This window comes from Salmo salar, chromosome 07 (genome assembly GCF_965601325.2).
Source record: "Salmo salar chromosome 07, fSalSal1, whole genome shotgun sequence".
Lineage (NCBI taxonomy): Eukaryota > Metazoa > Chordata > Actinopteri > Salmoniformes > Salmonidae > Salmo > Salmo salar.
The window spans coordinates 53,206,445-53,219,376 of record NC_138297.1 but is presented as its reverse complement, the minus strand read 5'-3'; the positions used below and the strand labels follow the sequence as shown (position 1 = coordinate 53,219,376).

Below are 12,932 nucleotides of genomic sequence, written 5' to 3'. Positions count from 1 at the left end.
TTTTTTTCCCCCCCTCACAGGAGTGCGTGACACCGGGGTCGCCCACGACGGAGAGCGCTCTGATCGAAGTGGACAACCTGGAGGAGTTTGTGGTGCGTCCTGCCCTCCGCGGCGTCACCGTCAAGTGCCGCATATCCCGGGACAAGAAGGGAATGGACCGCGGCCTGTACCCCACCTACTTTATGCACATGGAGAGAGAGGACGGCAGGAAGGTACATTTGACCTCACATCCTGTCATGGTGGATTAACATGGAGACAAGACCTAGATAGATTTACAGTCAAGATAGATTTCTTTTTAATCGTATTTCACGGGCGTGTTTCATTTTCTTTTCTTCAATAGCTACATTTGAAATGGTATGAGAATATAAAGTAAAAGTAACACCTGTTTTGATTGCAGTGATTAAAATGATGGTTTGTGAGTTTCCCTCTCACCCTGAGTTTACTCTCTTTATTTCACCCAGCTGTTTCTTCTGGCTGGGAGGAAGAGGAAAAAGAGCAAGACGTCCAACTACCTGATCTCAGTGGACGCCACGGACCTGTCACGCGAGGGAGAGAGCTTCATGGGGAAACTGAGGTAGGACCATATCTCACTCGTCTTACTCACAACTCTGCTAAATATAATTCTAAATCCTTGCTTATGAACAATTTCCATATTGCTTTGAGCCCTCGGCTGCATCTGATAACCCTATTGGGTGGGATTGTGAGTGCTGGAGGGTCATTGTAGACTCTAATGGGATTGGTCTGGTCATCCTGCAGGTCTAACCTGATGGGGACCAAGTTCACGGTGTATGACCAAGGCACCAACCCCTGTAAGAACCCTGGAGCTCTGCTGGAGGAGAGCAACACACGACAGGAACTCGCAGCCATCTGCTATGTGAGTGCACACATATACACACACACACACACACACACACACACACACACACACACACACACACACACACACACACACACACTAATATAATTGAACGTGTAAGGTTGTGTGACATTCTGTGACATTCTGATCTCCTGTGTTCTCTCTGCAGGAGACCAATGTTCTGGGGTTCAAAGGTCCCCGCAAGATGACCGTCATCATCCCAGGCATGAACATGAACTTTGAGAGGGTCCCCGTCCGTCCAAACAGTGTATGTATCAGCCCCATGGGCTGTACAACTCCAATCACTTCTCCTAACATTTGTAGTCACTGTACTTGTTATGCACAGTAAGGGAGAGGGGCGTGTCAGAGGGCATGATTGAGGGGCTAGGCACCTTTTTTCAAAATTTCCGCCTGAATGACGTGCCCAAAGTAAACTGCCTGTTGCTCAGGCCCTGAAGCCAGGATATGCATATAATTGGTACCATTGGAAATAAAACACTTTGAAGTTTGTAGAAATGTTAAAATAATGTAGGAGAATATAACACAATAAATAGGGTAGGAGAAAATCCAAAGAGAAACCAACCGTAATTTCTTTGTTTGTTGGAGAGACCATCCTCTTAGAATGGCAAGTACAAGGTCATACTGAAAATGGTCTTCCTGGATGCAATTCCAATGGCTTCCACAGGGTGTCAGCAGTCTGTGTTCAAGGTTTCAGGCTTGTAATTCCAAAAACGAATAAGAAATATCAGTTTTCGTACAGGGGCACAGTCTTGGAAATTCGTGTTTGCGCGCGCCATGAAGACAGGACGCACCTGCTAAAATCAGTTTCCTATTGAACATACTTCTTTCCGTAAGAAATTTTATAGTTTGATTACATTTTAGGGTATCTGAGGAGTAAATAGAAACATATTTTGATTTGTTGAAACAAAGTTTAGGGGTAGATTTTCGGATTCCTTTCTCTGCATGTTGAACGAGTGGATTACTCAAATCGATGGCGCCAACTAAACAGACTTTTTGGGGATATAGAGAAGGATTTTATCTAACAAAACGACACTACATGTTATAGCCGGTGAATTTATGAAACCTGTGCCGGTGGAAAAATATTTTGATGTGGGGCGCCATCCTCAAACAATCGCATGGTATGTTTTCGCTGTAATAGCTACTGTAAATCGGACAGTGCAGTTAGATTAACAAGAATTTAAGCCTTCAACTGATATGACACTTATATGTACCTAAATGTTTAATGTCCATAATTTTTCTGATTATTTCTTTGAATTGCGCGCTTTTCAGTTTCACCGGAAGTTGGACTAGCGGGACGCCTAGCCCTAAAAGGTTTAAGACTCTGGCATTCTTACATCTTGAAATAGAAAATAATTTAGCACAATCTGAATAATGGAGTGAGTATTGAAGTCAACATCATGTAATGGAAACTGAGGCTAACCCACTAAGGGCTGTGAGATGTGGTCACTGGGGAGTGACGTCAGATCAGATGGTTTGGATGTCTGGGTCGTATTCATTAGGGCGCGCAACGGAAAACTAAATTGAGCGTTCTTATTGGATAATTCAAGGTTGTCACTCCCTGTTTCTGTCCTATTTCTTCTGTTTAGTGCCTAATGAATACAACCCTGTTTGTGTTTTTCCAGGAGCAGGACAGCCTTCTAAGTAAGTGGCAGAACCATTCACTGGAGAACCTGATCGAGCTGCACAACAAGGCCCCCGTGTGGAACGACGACACCCAGTCCTACGTGCTCAATTTCCACGGCCGCGTCACACAGGCCTCCGTCAAGAACTTTCAGATCGTCCACGACAACGATCGTGAGTCGATCCGTCAGTGCTTCTCTTGACTCTTTCCTCTCTTTCTTTCTCTCTCGTTCTTTTTCACTTTCTCTATTTCCCACTCTCTCACTCCCTCTACTTGGGTAGAATGGAATAATGATTTCACATTATTGAGTCATCTCTTCTCTCTTCCCTCAGCGGACTACATCGTAATGCAGTTTGGCAGAGTGGCCGAGGACGTATTCACCTTAGACTACAACTACCCCATGTGTGCCCTGCAAGCCTTCGCCATTGGCCTGTCCAGTTTCGACAGCAAACTGGCCTGCGAGTGACCAACCCCATCACGACTCCTAACTCAGCATTCCCTCCATGACCTTTTCAACCCACTCCCTCCCCCTCCAGGACAACGCCAACTCCACAAAACCGCCCCTCCACCTCCCCCTCACAGGATTCAGCGCCTTCCTTGTACAGTCAGCAGTCAGCTCACCAGCAGTCTGCCACTATGAAAATAATCATGAACTATGACCTCTCACCCCTATGTGGTACATCCAATCATGGCACACAAATCACGCTGACCTGGAGAGCGGATGAAGAGAGTGGGTGTGTGAAAGAGGACAAAAGCAAGTAGATTTGGGTGGAGGATATAGGATTTTCCTTATCGGCAGAAAAATGAAATTACCGTCCACAAAGGGAAACTTGTCAAATCATCAAGGCGCCTTTGTTTTTATTTGTATTTATCTGTAGTTCTGTTTCATTGAGTTTGTATTGCTTTTTGTTGCTTTAGCTGTTGTATATTGGTGATTTTATGTGTATTGAAATTGATTGAAAGGGAAAAAGGACACCAAGCATCATAGACCAAACTGTCGTGGGCACTCCCTGTTAGGGACAGGACTTCTAACACAGACTAGACCAGGTCACAGGAGATGGTGTCTTTGATTTATATCAGATTTCATTGTTTTATAGGCCTCAAAAACATGTCTGATGAACTTATGAGTTTGTTCATTTTTAGCAGATGTTTTTAAAGTTGCCTTTAATGTTGATTCCAAGTGTCATTTTACTCCATTTTACATTCTGTTGCCTTCCACAATCACTGTTGTGCGATTCTTTTGACCAACTCTGGAAACGTTATGGTCTATATCCTAAAATTCACCTCACTGTCTTCAAATGATCACGTGGCTTTGGTTTCCAGCCATTTTGCAGCATCAAGATGTTCAATAATTCTAACGTTAAACTATTTCAACCCTTTTTTATTTTCTTCCTCTTGAAGATGAATTTCTCATCACATTTATTTGCCTGCATATCAGAAAGTCTTGAAGTCATGCATGTCCATCCAATGTGTCCTCATCTGTTTTCTTGTTTTAAAAACACACTTTTACTAACGTATCTCAGTAGCATTCTGAGGAGTTTGGAACAGAACATTTCTTACTGCAATTTATTTGTACATGTCATTTTGTGATGTCTTAGCCCCATGTCAAGTTAAAACCTCAATGGAAAGTCAATAGAGTTGCCCAGCAAGCACGATTAAAGGTGCTTGCTATATAAGATATGTCTTAATGTTTGGACATACTGCTCATTTTAAAATATCATGAAATGTCAGCATAAATGTTATTTCAATGTGTGGAATACAAAAGTTAGCCTGGAATCCAAACAATAGAGGAATATTCCGTTTTGATTCCAAGTGACAACGGTCGCCCTGTACTCAGTCTACATTATATGCCAAACTTATCTACCCGTTTAAAATGACACCAGATTGAATAATAACACTACATTTTATATGTACTGTAACTGGAAGTGTTACTCTGTTCAGTAGACTACACTTGTACTGTACCATGAAGTCATTGAGAACCCACTGGGCAAGAACTGGTTGAATCCACGATGTTTCTACGTCATTTCAACCCCAAAATTTGAGGCGATGACTTTGAATCAACGTAGAACACTGATTGGATTTGCAAAAAGGAATTGCGTCTTTTTTTTAACCCAACTTTTAAATCCAATGACTGGGTCAAATGTTTGGTTGATTTCACGTTGAATTCACAACTCAACCAAATGTAAATCAAAACTAGATGTTGAACTGACGTCTGTGCCCAGTGGGAAATTACTTTTGGGGCGACATTTAAGGTGCAAAATAGTTAAAATCTGTGCAAAAATATATAAAAAGGTGACCATAAAAAGTTATTTAAGTAGAGTTTTTAGTACACTGAAAAATGCATAAATAGTGGCCTTTTTTACAACGCTCGTTGCTGAAGAAAAGTTTAAAATTACATCACAATGCCAAATTATTACTTTTACGGTATTTTTTTGCACAGGTTTGAACTATTTTGCACCGTGAAAAGTCACCCTTGATTAAAGTTTCAGCTGGATGGATGTGCTATAGAGATGATTCTGTCCAGTAGTGTGATTCTTGTTCTTGGAGGATTAGGAACATTCCTGGGTAACCTGCAGGATGCATTTGATTCCTGTCCAAACAAGACAAACAAGACACTGATTATGTGTGACAGTGTTGGGAAACAAAGTTAATTCACACGATGTACTGTTAGAAAGAGGGAAAGGTTTTGTTTGTACAAAATATATAAAAGAGAGAAATATACAGTTTTACTACAAGATACTTATGGGGAATTGCATTCCATTCATAACTTAACTTTCTGACAATTTTTTGGGAATTGAATTTCAGAAATATCACTGTAAATAGAATAAATGAAGATATTGTAAAGTGAACAAGACTCCCCTTGTAAGTTTAAGTAATGAATGTATTCAGTAAAAAACATTTATTTGCCCCCTTTCTAATTCTCTACTTTTGCATATTTTTGATACTAAATGTTCTTCAACCAAAACCTAATATTAGATAAAGGGAACCTGAGTGAACAAATAACACAATTACATACTTATCTAATTTATTTAATAAACAAAGTTATGCAACACCCAATGCCCCTGTGGGAAAAAGTAAGTGCCCCCTTAAGCTCAATTACTGGTTGTGCCAGTTAGCTGCAATGACTCCAACCAAACGCTTCCTGTAGTTGTTGATCAGTCTCTCACGTCACTGTGGAGGAATTTTGGCCCACTCTTCCATGCAGAACTGCCTTAACTCTGACAATTGAGATTAGGTCAGGACTTTGACTAGGCCATTCCAAAACTTCAAATTTGTTGCCTTTTAGAAATGTATTTTAGCTTTTTATCTAATATTGGGTTTTGGTTGAAGATCTGATAACATTCAGTATCAAAAATAGAAAGGCGGCAAAAACTTTTTCACAGCACTGTACTGTATAAACTTTCATTCATAGGCTAGGTTGTAGCAACCTCATGATGGGTATAGGGAAAATGTGAGTATCATGTAGTAGCCTAAACCTATCAATGTTAAATTAAACTGGATGAATGGAATATGAATGACAGTCATCCAATATTCTGTAATAGAAATAAGGCCATGCTCATTAAAAAAAAATTGTCCTCCCTAATCATAAACGGAACCGACTGCCCCTGATGTATTCAGTAAACCCATTTATTTTCAATAACATAACGACTTTACAGTTGATTAAGAACCTTTTTGAAAGCAACATCTAGAACTTATAATTTCTTCTTTCTACATTACCAAGTGTTACAATTGCTTCGATTATTAAAACATTTAGAACATACATCAAACTTGTTTTAGTGTTACATTTACAATTCCATTTTAAAATGGGACATTGTAGAAACTTACTGTAAAAACGGTAATTGTAAAACTTCATAAAACACATCTATTCTAAAAACATTCCAAGTCTTTGGAAGGCTTTGAACATTATTCTTTGGACTGGATACACAAACATTTTGTTTGATACAGCTTTGACTGATCTATTCTTAATGCAAGGTGCTGCAGTACGGTCTGGTGTGGAATGAACATCCAGTGAACAACAACAGTTACCATCACAGGCAGCAACACTAGCTCTCCCAGGGCAAACCTACTCATTGACGTCCACCACTAGCAGTTCTTTGTATTTGATCAGGTAGTAGGGGTAGCACTGGCACCGGTCAAAAACTACAAAGATGGTGGGGTTAACCTGCTGGTCCATACAGGTGTCGTGTCGTCCTCCTTCGTGGATCTGACGGGTGGCGGCCGGCGGTATTTGCACTTACCCACGCTCACCTTTCCCACCAGCACCTTGGCCAGGAACATGTGACGCACCCCAGCGTCAGGTGACACCGCAGCGAATGTGTTGGAGTAGGAGGCGTCGCGGGCGAAGTAGGAGCCGTAGCCGTACACGACCCCGTTGACTCCCGAGACGCGCGGGTCAAAGTTGTTGTGGCAGATGTCCTCAATGAAGTCCCTGACGGTCCCGTGGAACAGGTGCCTCTCCAGAGCCCCGTCTTCCTTGGTGTCGCCGCGCTTCCGTGTGTGCTCCTTGTACCTACAATACAAACAATGCTACCTAATGTATGTATTCATCTTAAATTGAATTCAATCTGTTTTTATCAGTATTACATTTATTCATTGTCAAATGGAGCAGGAAAATAAAAAGCCTTATCAATACAAAAGCCTTAACCCTTATCAATACAATTATATTGATCTGTTGTGTGATGTAATGTTGCACCATGTTATCTATCTTTTCCCTGTCCTTTATCATATTCCCACATGACGGTCATATACAGTAGATGAGGAAAATGAATGGCTATTCTCACAAGAATACATATCAAAGAGGGCCAGAGGGAGTCCACATCCACACCTTTGGAACTTGTCACAGTGGAGAACATTCTGGATCTGGTGGAGGCTGACTATCTCCACCCGGGTCTCTGACAGGCTCTTGTGGAACAGGCTGTGGACCTTCTGGAAGGCCTGGGTGCTGGCCGGCACATCCACCATGCTGTAGTCCTGATCTGGGGCGGAGCTAGGGGTCTACACTGGGGGGTACCAGGTGCTGAACTCCCCCAGGGGGTCTATACTGAAGTTGGCCGAGGACGGCTCAGTGAATGTGCCGGCCAGACCATCCAGCAGGATACCTGTCCTATACAAGACAAGTAGATGGTTGTTTTAGTGAATGTAGTTGTTATTATTGATGAACTAGAACTAATATGGTGTGATTCCACAATTATGAGTAGGACACTGAGAAATGCTCTACCACCTGACCTATGACATTAACCTGCAGTTCAATCAATCATTTTACTGGTGACACTACAGCCTCTTTCAAACACATTTCATCATAATGAACACATGGTTAGTCGTGGTTAGTCATTTTACAGGTCAGGAGTATCTTTCTAGCCCCTCCCACACAGGTGTGTCCCCTGTAGGGTCTAAATGCCAGCAGGTGGCTTGAGATGACACTATCAACCTTTTGGTGCTGTAGGACAGAATGACGTTTTAAAAATAGTGGAGAATTTCTCCTGGCACCAATTATGAGTAACACTATATGACCAAAAGTATGTGGACACCCCTTCAAATTAGTGGACTCTGCTATTTCTGCCCTGCTAGAGCTGCCCCGGTCAACTGTAACTGCTGTTTTTGTGAAGTGAAAACTTCTAGGTGCAGCAACGGCTCAGGGAAGTGATGGGCCACACAAGATCACAGAACGGGACCACCGGGTGCTGAAGCACGTAAAACTTGTCTGTCCACGGTTGCAGCACTTACTACCAAGTTCCAAACTGCCTCTGGAAGCAACGTCAACAGGTTTCCTTCACAACCCCATCTTGGGTTGTGCTGTGGCGGAGATCTTTGTGGGCTATACTCGGCCTTGTCTCAGGATGGTAAGTTGGTGGTTGAAGATATTCCTCTAGTGGTGTGGGGGGTGTGCTTTGGCAAAGTGGGTGGGGTTATGTCCTGCCTGTTTGGCCCTGTCCGTGGGTATCGTCAGATGGGTCCACAGTGTCTCCCGACCCCTTCTGTCTCAGCCTCCAGTATTAATGCTGCAGTAGTTTATGTATCGGGGAGCTAGGGTCAGTCTGTTATATCTGGAGTATTTCTCCTGTTTTATCTGGTGTCCTGTGTGAATTTAAGTATGCTCTCTCTAATTCTCTCTTTCTTTCTTTCTTTCTTTCTTTCTTTCTTTCTTTCTTTCTTTCTTTCTTTCTTTCTTTCTTTCTTTCTTTCTTTCTTTCTTTCTTTCTTTCTTTCTTTCTTTCTTTCGGAGGACCTGAGCCCTAGGACCATGCCTCAGGACTACCTGGCCTGATGACTCCTTGCTGTCCCCAGTCCACCTGGCTGTGCTGCTGCTCCAGTTTCAACTGTTCTGCCTGAGTCTATGGAACCCTGACCTGTTCACCGGACGTGCTACCTGTCCCAGACCTGCTGTTTTCAAATCTCTAGAGACAGCAGGAGTGGTAGAGATACTCTGAATGATCAGCTATGAAAAGCCAACTGACATTTACTCCTGAGGTGCTGACCTGTTGCACCCTCGACAACCACTGTGATTATTATTATTTGACCCTGCTGGTCATCTATGAACATTTGAACAACTTGGCCATGTTCTGTTATAATCTCCACCTGGCACAGCCAGAAGAGGACTGCCCACCCCTCATAGCCTGGTTCCTCTCTAGGTTTCTTCCTAGGTTCTGACCTTTCTAGGGAGTTTTTCCTAGCCACCGTGCTTCTACACCTGCATTGCTTGCTGTTTGTGGTTTTAGGCTGGGTTTCTGTACAGCACTTTGTAACATCAGCTGATGTTAGAAGGGTTTTATAAATACATTTGAATGATTGATTGATTGATTGATTGATTGATTGATACAGAATAAAAATATTCCAAAACATGCATCCTGTTTGCAATAAGGCACTAAAGTAATTTTGCAAAAAATGTTGCAAAGAAATTAACTTTATGTCCTGAATACAAAGGGTTATGTTTCAGGCAAATCCAACACAACACATCACTCTACAAATGTTCAAGCATGGTGGTGGTTACATCATGTTATGGGTATGCTTGTCATCAGCAAGGATCAGCAAGGGAGTTTTTGGGGATAAAAAGAAACAGAATAGAGCTAAGCACAGGCAAAATCCTAGAAGAACACCTGGTTCAGTCTGCTTTCCAACAGACACTGGGAGACAAATTCACCGTTCAGCAGGACAATAACCTAAAACACAAGGCCAAATATACACTGGAGTTGCTTACCAAGGCGTCATTGAATGTTCCTGAGTGGCATAGTTACAGTTTTGACTTAAATCGGCTTGGAAATCTATGGCAAGACTTGAAAATGGCTGTCCAGCAATGATCAACAACCAACTTGACAGAGCTTGAAGATTTTTTTTAATAATAATGTGCAAATATTGTACAATCCAGGTGGGCAAAGCTCTTAAAGACTTGTCCAGAAAGACTCACAGCTGTAATTTGCTGCCAAAGATGATTCTAACATGAATTGACTCTTTTGTGAATACTTACAGTTGAAGTCGGAAGATTATGTACACTTAGGTTGGAGTCATTAAAACTTGTTTTTTAACCACTCCACAAATTTCTTGTTAACAAACTATAGTTTTGGCAAGTCGGTTAGGTCATCTACTTTGTGCATGACACAAGGAATTTTTCTAACAATTGTTTACAGACAGATTATTTCACTTGTAATTCACTGTATCACAATTCCAGTGGTCAGAAGTTTACATACACTAAATTGCCTGTGCCTTTAAACAGCTTGTAAAATTCCAGAAAATTATGTCATGGCTTTTGAAGCTTCTGATAGGCTTATTGACATCATTTGAGTCAATTGGAGGTGTACCTGTGGATGTATTTCAAGGCCTACCTTCAAACTCAGTGCCTCTTTGCTTGACATCATGGGAAAATCAAAAGAAATCAGACACATTGTAGACCTCCACAAGTCTAGTTCATCCTTGGGAGCAATTTCCAAACGGTACCACGTTAATCTGTACAAACAATAGTACGCAAGTATAAACACCATGGGACCATGCAGCCATCATACCACTCAGGAAGGAGACGTGTTCTGTCTCCTAGAGATGAACGCACTTTGGTGCGAAAAGTGCAAATCAATCCCAGAACAACAGCAAAGGACCTTGTGAAGATGCTGGAGGAAACAGGTACAAAAGTATCTATATCCACAGTAAAACGAGTCCTATATCGACATAACCTGAAAGGCCGCTCAGCAAGGAAGATGCCACTGCTCCAAAACCGCCATAAAGAAAGCCAGACTACAGTTTGCAACTGCACATGGGGACAAAGATCGTACTTTTTGGAGAAATGTCCTCTGGTCTGATGAAACAAAAATAGAACTGTTTGGCCATAATGACTATTGTTATGTTTGGAGGAAAAATGGGGAGTCTTGCAAGCCGAAGAACACCATCCCAACCGTGAAGCACGGGGGTGGCAGCATCATGTTGTGGGGGTGCTGCAGGAGGGACTGGTGCACTTCACAAAATATATGGCATCATGAGGGAGGAAAATGATGTGGCTATATTGAAGCAACATCTCAAGACATCAGTCAGGAAGTTAAAGCTTGGTCACAAATGGGTCTTCCAAATGGACAATGACCACAAGCATACTTCCAAAGTTGTGGCAAAATGGCTCAAGGACAACAAAGTCAAGATATTGGAGTTGCCATCACAAAGCCCTGACCTCAATCCCATAGAAAATTGGAGGAGGCCTACAGACCTGACTCAGTTACACCAGCTCTGTCATGCGGAATGGGCCAAAATTCACCCAACTTTTTGTGGGAAGCTTGTGGAAGGCTACCCGAAATGTTTGACCCAAGTTAAGCAATTTAAAGGCAATGCTACCAAATACTAATTGAGTGTATGTAAACTTCCGACCCACTGGGAGTGTGATGAAAAAAATAAAACTGAAATAAATCATTCTCTCAACTATTATTCTAACATTTCACATTCTTAAAATAAAGTGGTGATCCTAACTGACCTAAGACAGGGAAATTTTACTAGGATTAAATGTCAGGAATTGTGAAAAACGGAGTTTAAATGTATTTGGCTAAGGAGTATGTAAACTTCCTACTTCAACTGTATGTAAATTAGATATTTCTGTATTTAATTTTCAATAAATGTGCAAAAATGTCTCAAAACATGTTTGCACTTTGTCATTATGGGGTATTGTGTGTAGATGGGTGAGAAAAAAAATCTATTGAATCCATTTTGAAATTAGGCTGTAACACAACAAAATGTGGAATAAGTCAATGAATACTTTTTGAAGGCACTGTGTCTGCACCAACATTTCAATATTTTTCCTTCATAGTTCTCCATCTTCTTTTAAATAGGGAGACATTTTTTTTTTTACACTTTTCTTTTCATGACTGATCAAAACTTGTTCTCTCATGGCTTTCTCTTGTCCCTCTACAGCACACATCGTGAGCAATATGTTTGGAATCACAGTATTGGAACGCAATACCAGTATCGTATTGGCACCTAAGTATCATATAGTGAGGTACCTGCTAATTCCCAGCTCTAATCAGTACTGACACAAACATAGAAAAAAAACATTAAGACTTATGGTGTGGTAGCAAGTAGCGCCACGTTAAAAAAGATAGGCATCAAATCCTTGATGTCATCTCTGGCACTTCCCGTGTGTGTGTGTAGGTGAGTCTCAGTTCCTGTATTTTTCTTCTTCATATACTCTGTAAATGCACAATATTTTATACATTGATAAACTATTGTGTAATTAAAATTCAGCAGTACTTATGGAGCTATGAGGAACAACAAGCATGGAAATCTCAGATTTTGAGGACTGATGGACAGTGTTTTATGATTAACATCTACTACCTATACTACTCACCCTTCCTTGACTCCAATCTCCTCCCGGTTGACATTGCAGTAGGCCCTCTCTAGATTAACCTGGGCGCGCAGGGTGAAGTCTACCCACGGGTGACTGTTGACGCACCACAGCTGCCAGTGGAACGGGTATGGCGTGTGGTGCTGCTTGCACTTGCTCCCCGTCCTGCAGAAGAAAGTGAGAAAGTGGTCGCAGATCTGGATGTTGCCGGAGGTGTTTGTGTGGAAGGTCAGACTGACTGCTGTCTTGGATGGACCAGGGGGCTGATTAGTGCTAATGGCTTGGGTTTGGGTTGGGGTGGTAGGCTGGTGGACAGGCTGTGGCTGGGTGATGATGACAGGCAGGGGGAGAATGAGAGAGGTGGTTTTGACTGGGCCCGGTGTCATGTTCTGGGTCTTGTGAGGTGAGATGGTGACTGCTCCAGGTTGAGGAAAGAGGGTGCTTTGAGGAAAGGTGAGGAGCACACTGGGGGTGATTTTGGTTCGGGTCATTTGCTGTGGTAGAGGTTAGATGATCATTTGGGTCTGGCTTAAGGCTGAGGATGGACCTGACGACATCTGGATGATCCTGGTGGTGCTGCTGCTTTTGCCAGGAGAGCAGATAGGAGTATTGCTGGCACTAGTAGTCTG

At 42.1% G+C, this 12,932-nt stretch overlaps 1 protein-coding gene and 1 long non-coding RNA gene across 5 annotated transcripts in view; both read left to right on the top strand.

The window, feature by feature from the left end:
* Positions 1–6,093, top strand: part of LOC106609502 (tubby-related protein 3) — a 35,686-nt gene extending 29,593 nt beyond the window's left edge. For all 4 annotated transcript variants that reach the window (XM_014208385.3, XM_082977761.1, XM_014208383.3 and 1 more), the window contains 6 exons: positions 21–212; positions 462–574; positions 757–874; positions 1,026–1,124; positions 2,500–2,671; positions 2,831–6,093. In XM_014208385.3, coding sequence (XP_014063860.1) covers positions 21–212; positions 462–574; positions 757–874; positions 1,026–1,124; positions 2,500–2,671; positions 2,831–2,964 — 828 coding nt within the window. In that variant the 3' untranslated portion in view covers positions 2,965–6,093. The remainder of the gene's footprint in view (positions 1–20; positions 213–461; positions 575–756; positions 875–1,025; positions 1,125–2,499; positions 2,672–2,830) is intronic.
* Positions 6,094–6,618: 525 nt separating this feature from the next.
* LOC145880042 (uncharacterized) lies at positions 6,619–9,339 on the top strand. The gene is made up of 2 exons (XR_014392941.1): positions 6,619–7,034; positions 7,250–9,339. It is a non-coding gene; the product is annotated as an uncharacterized LOC145880042 (long non-coding RNA).
* Positions 9,340–12,932: the final 3,593 nt, after the last annotated feature.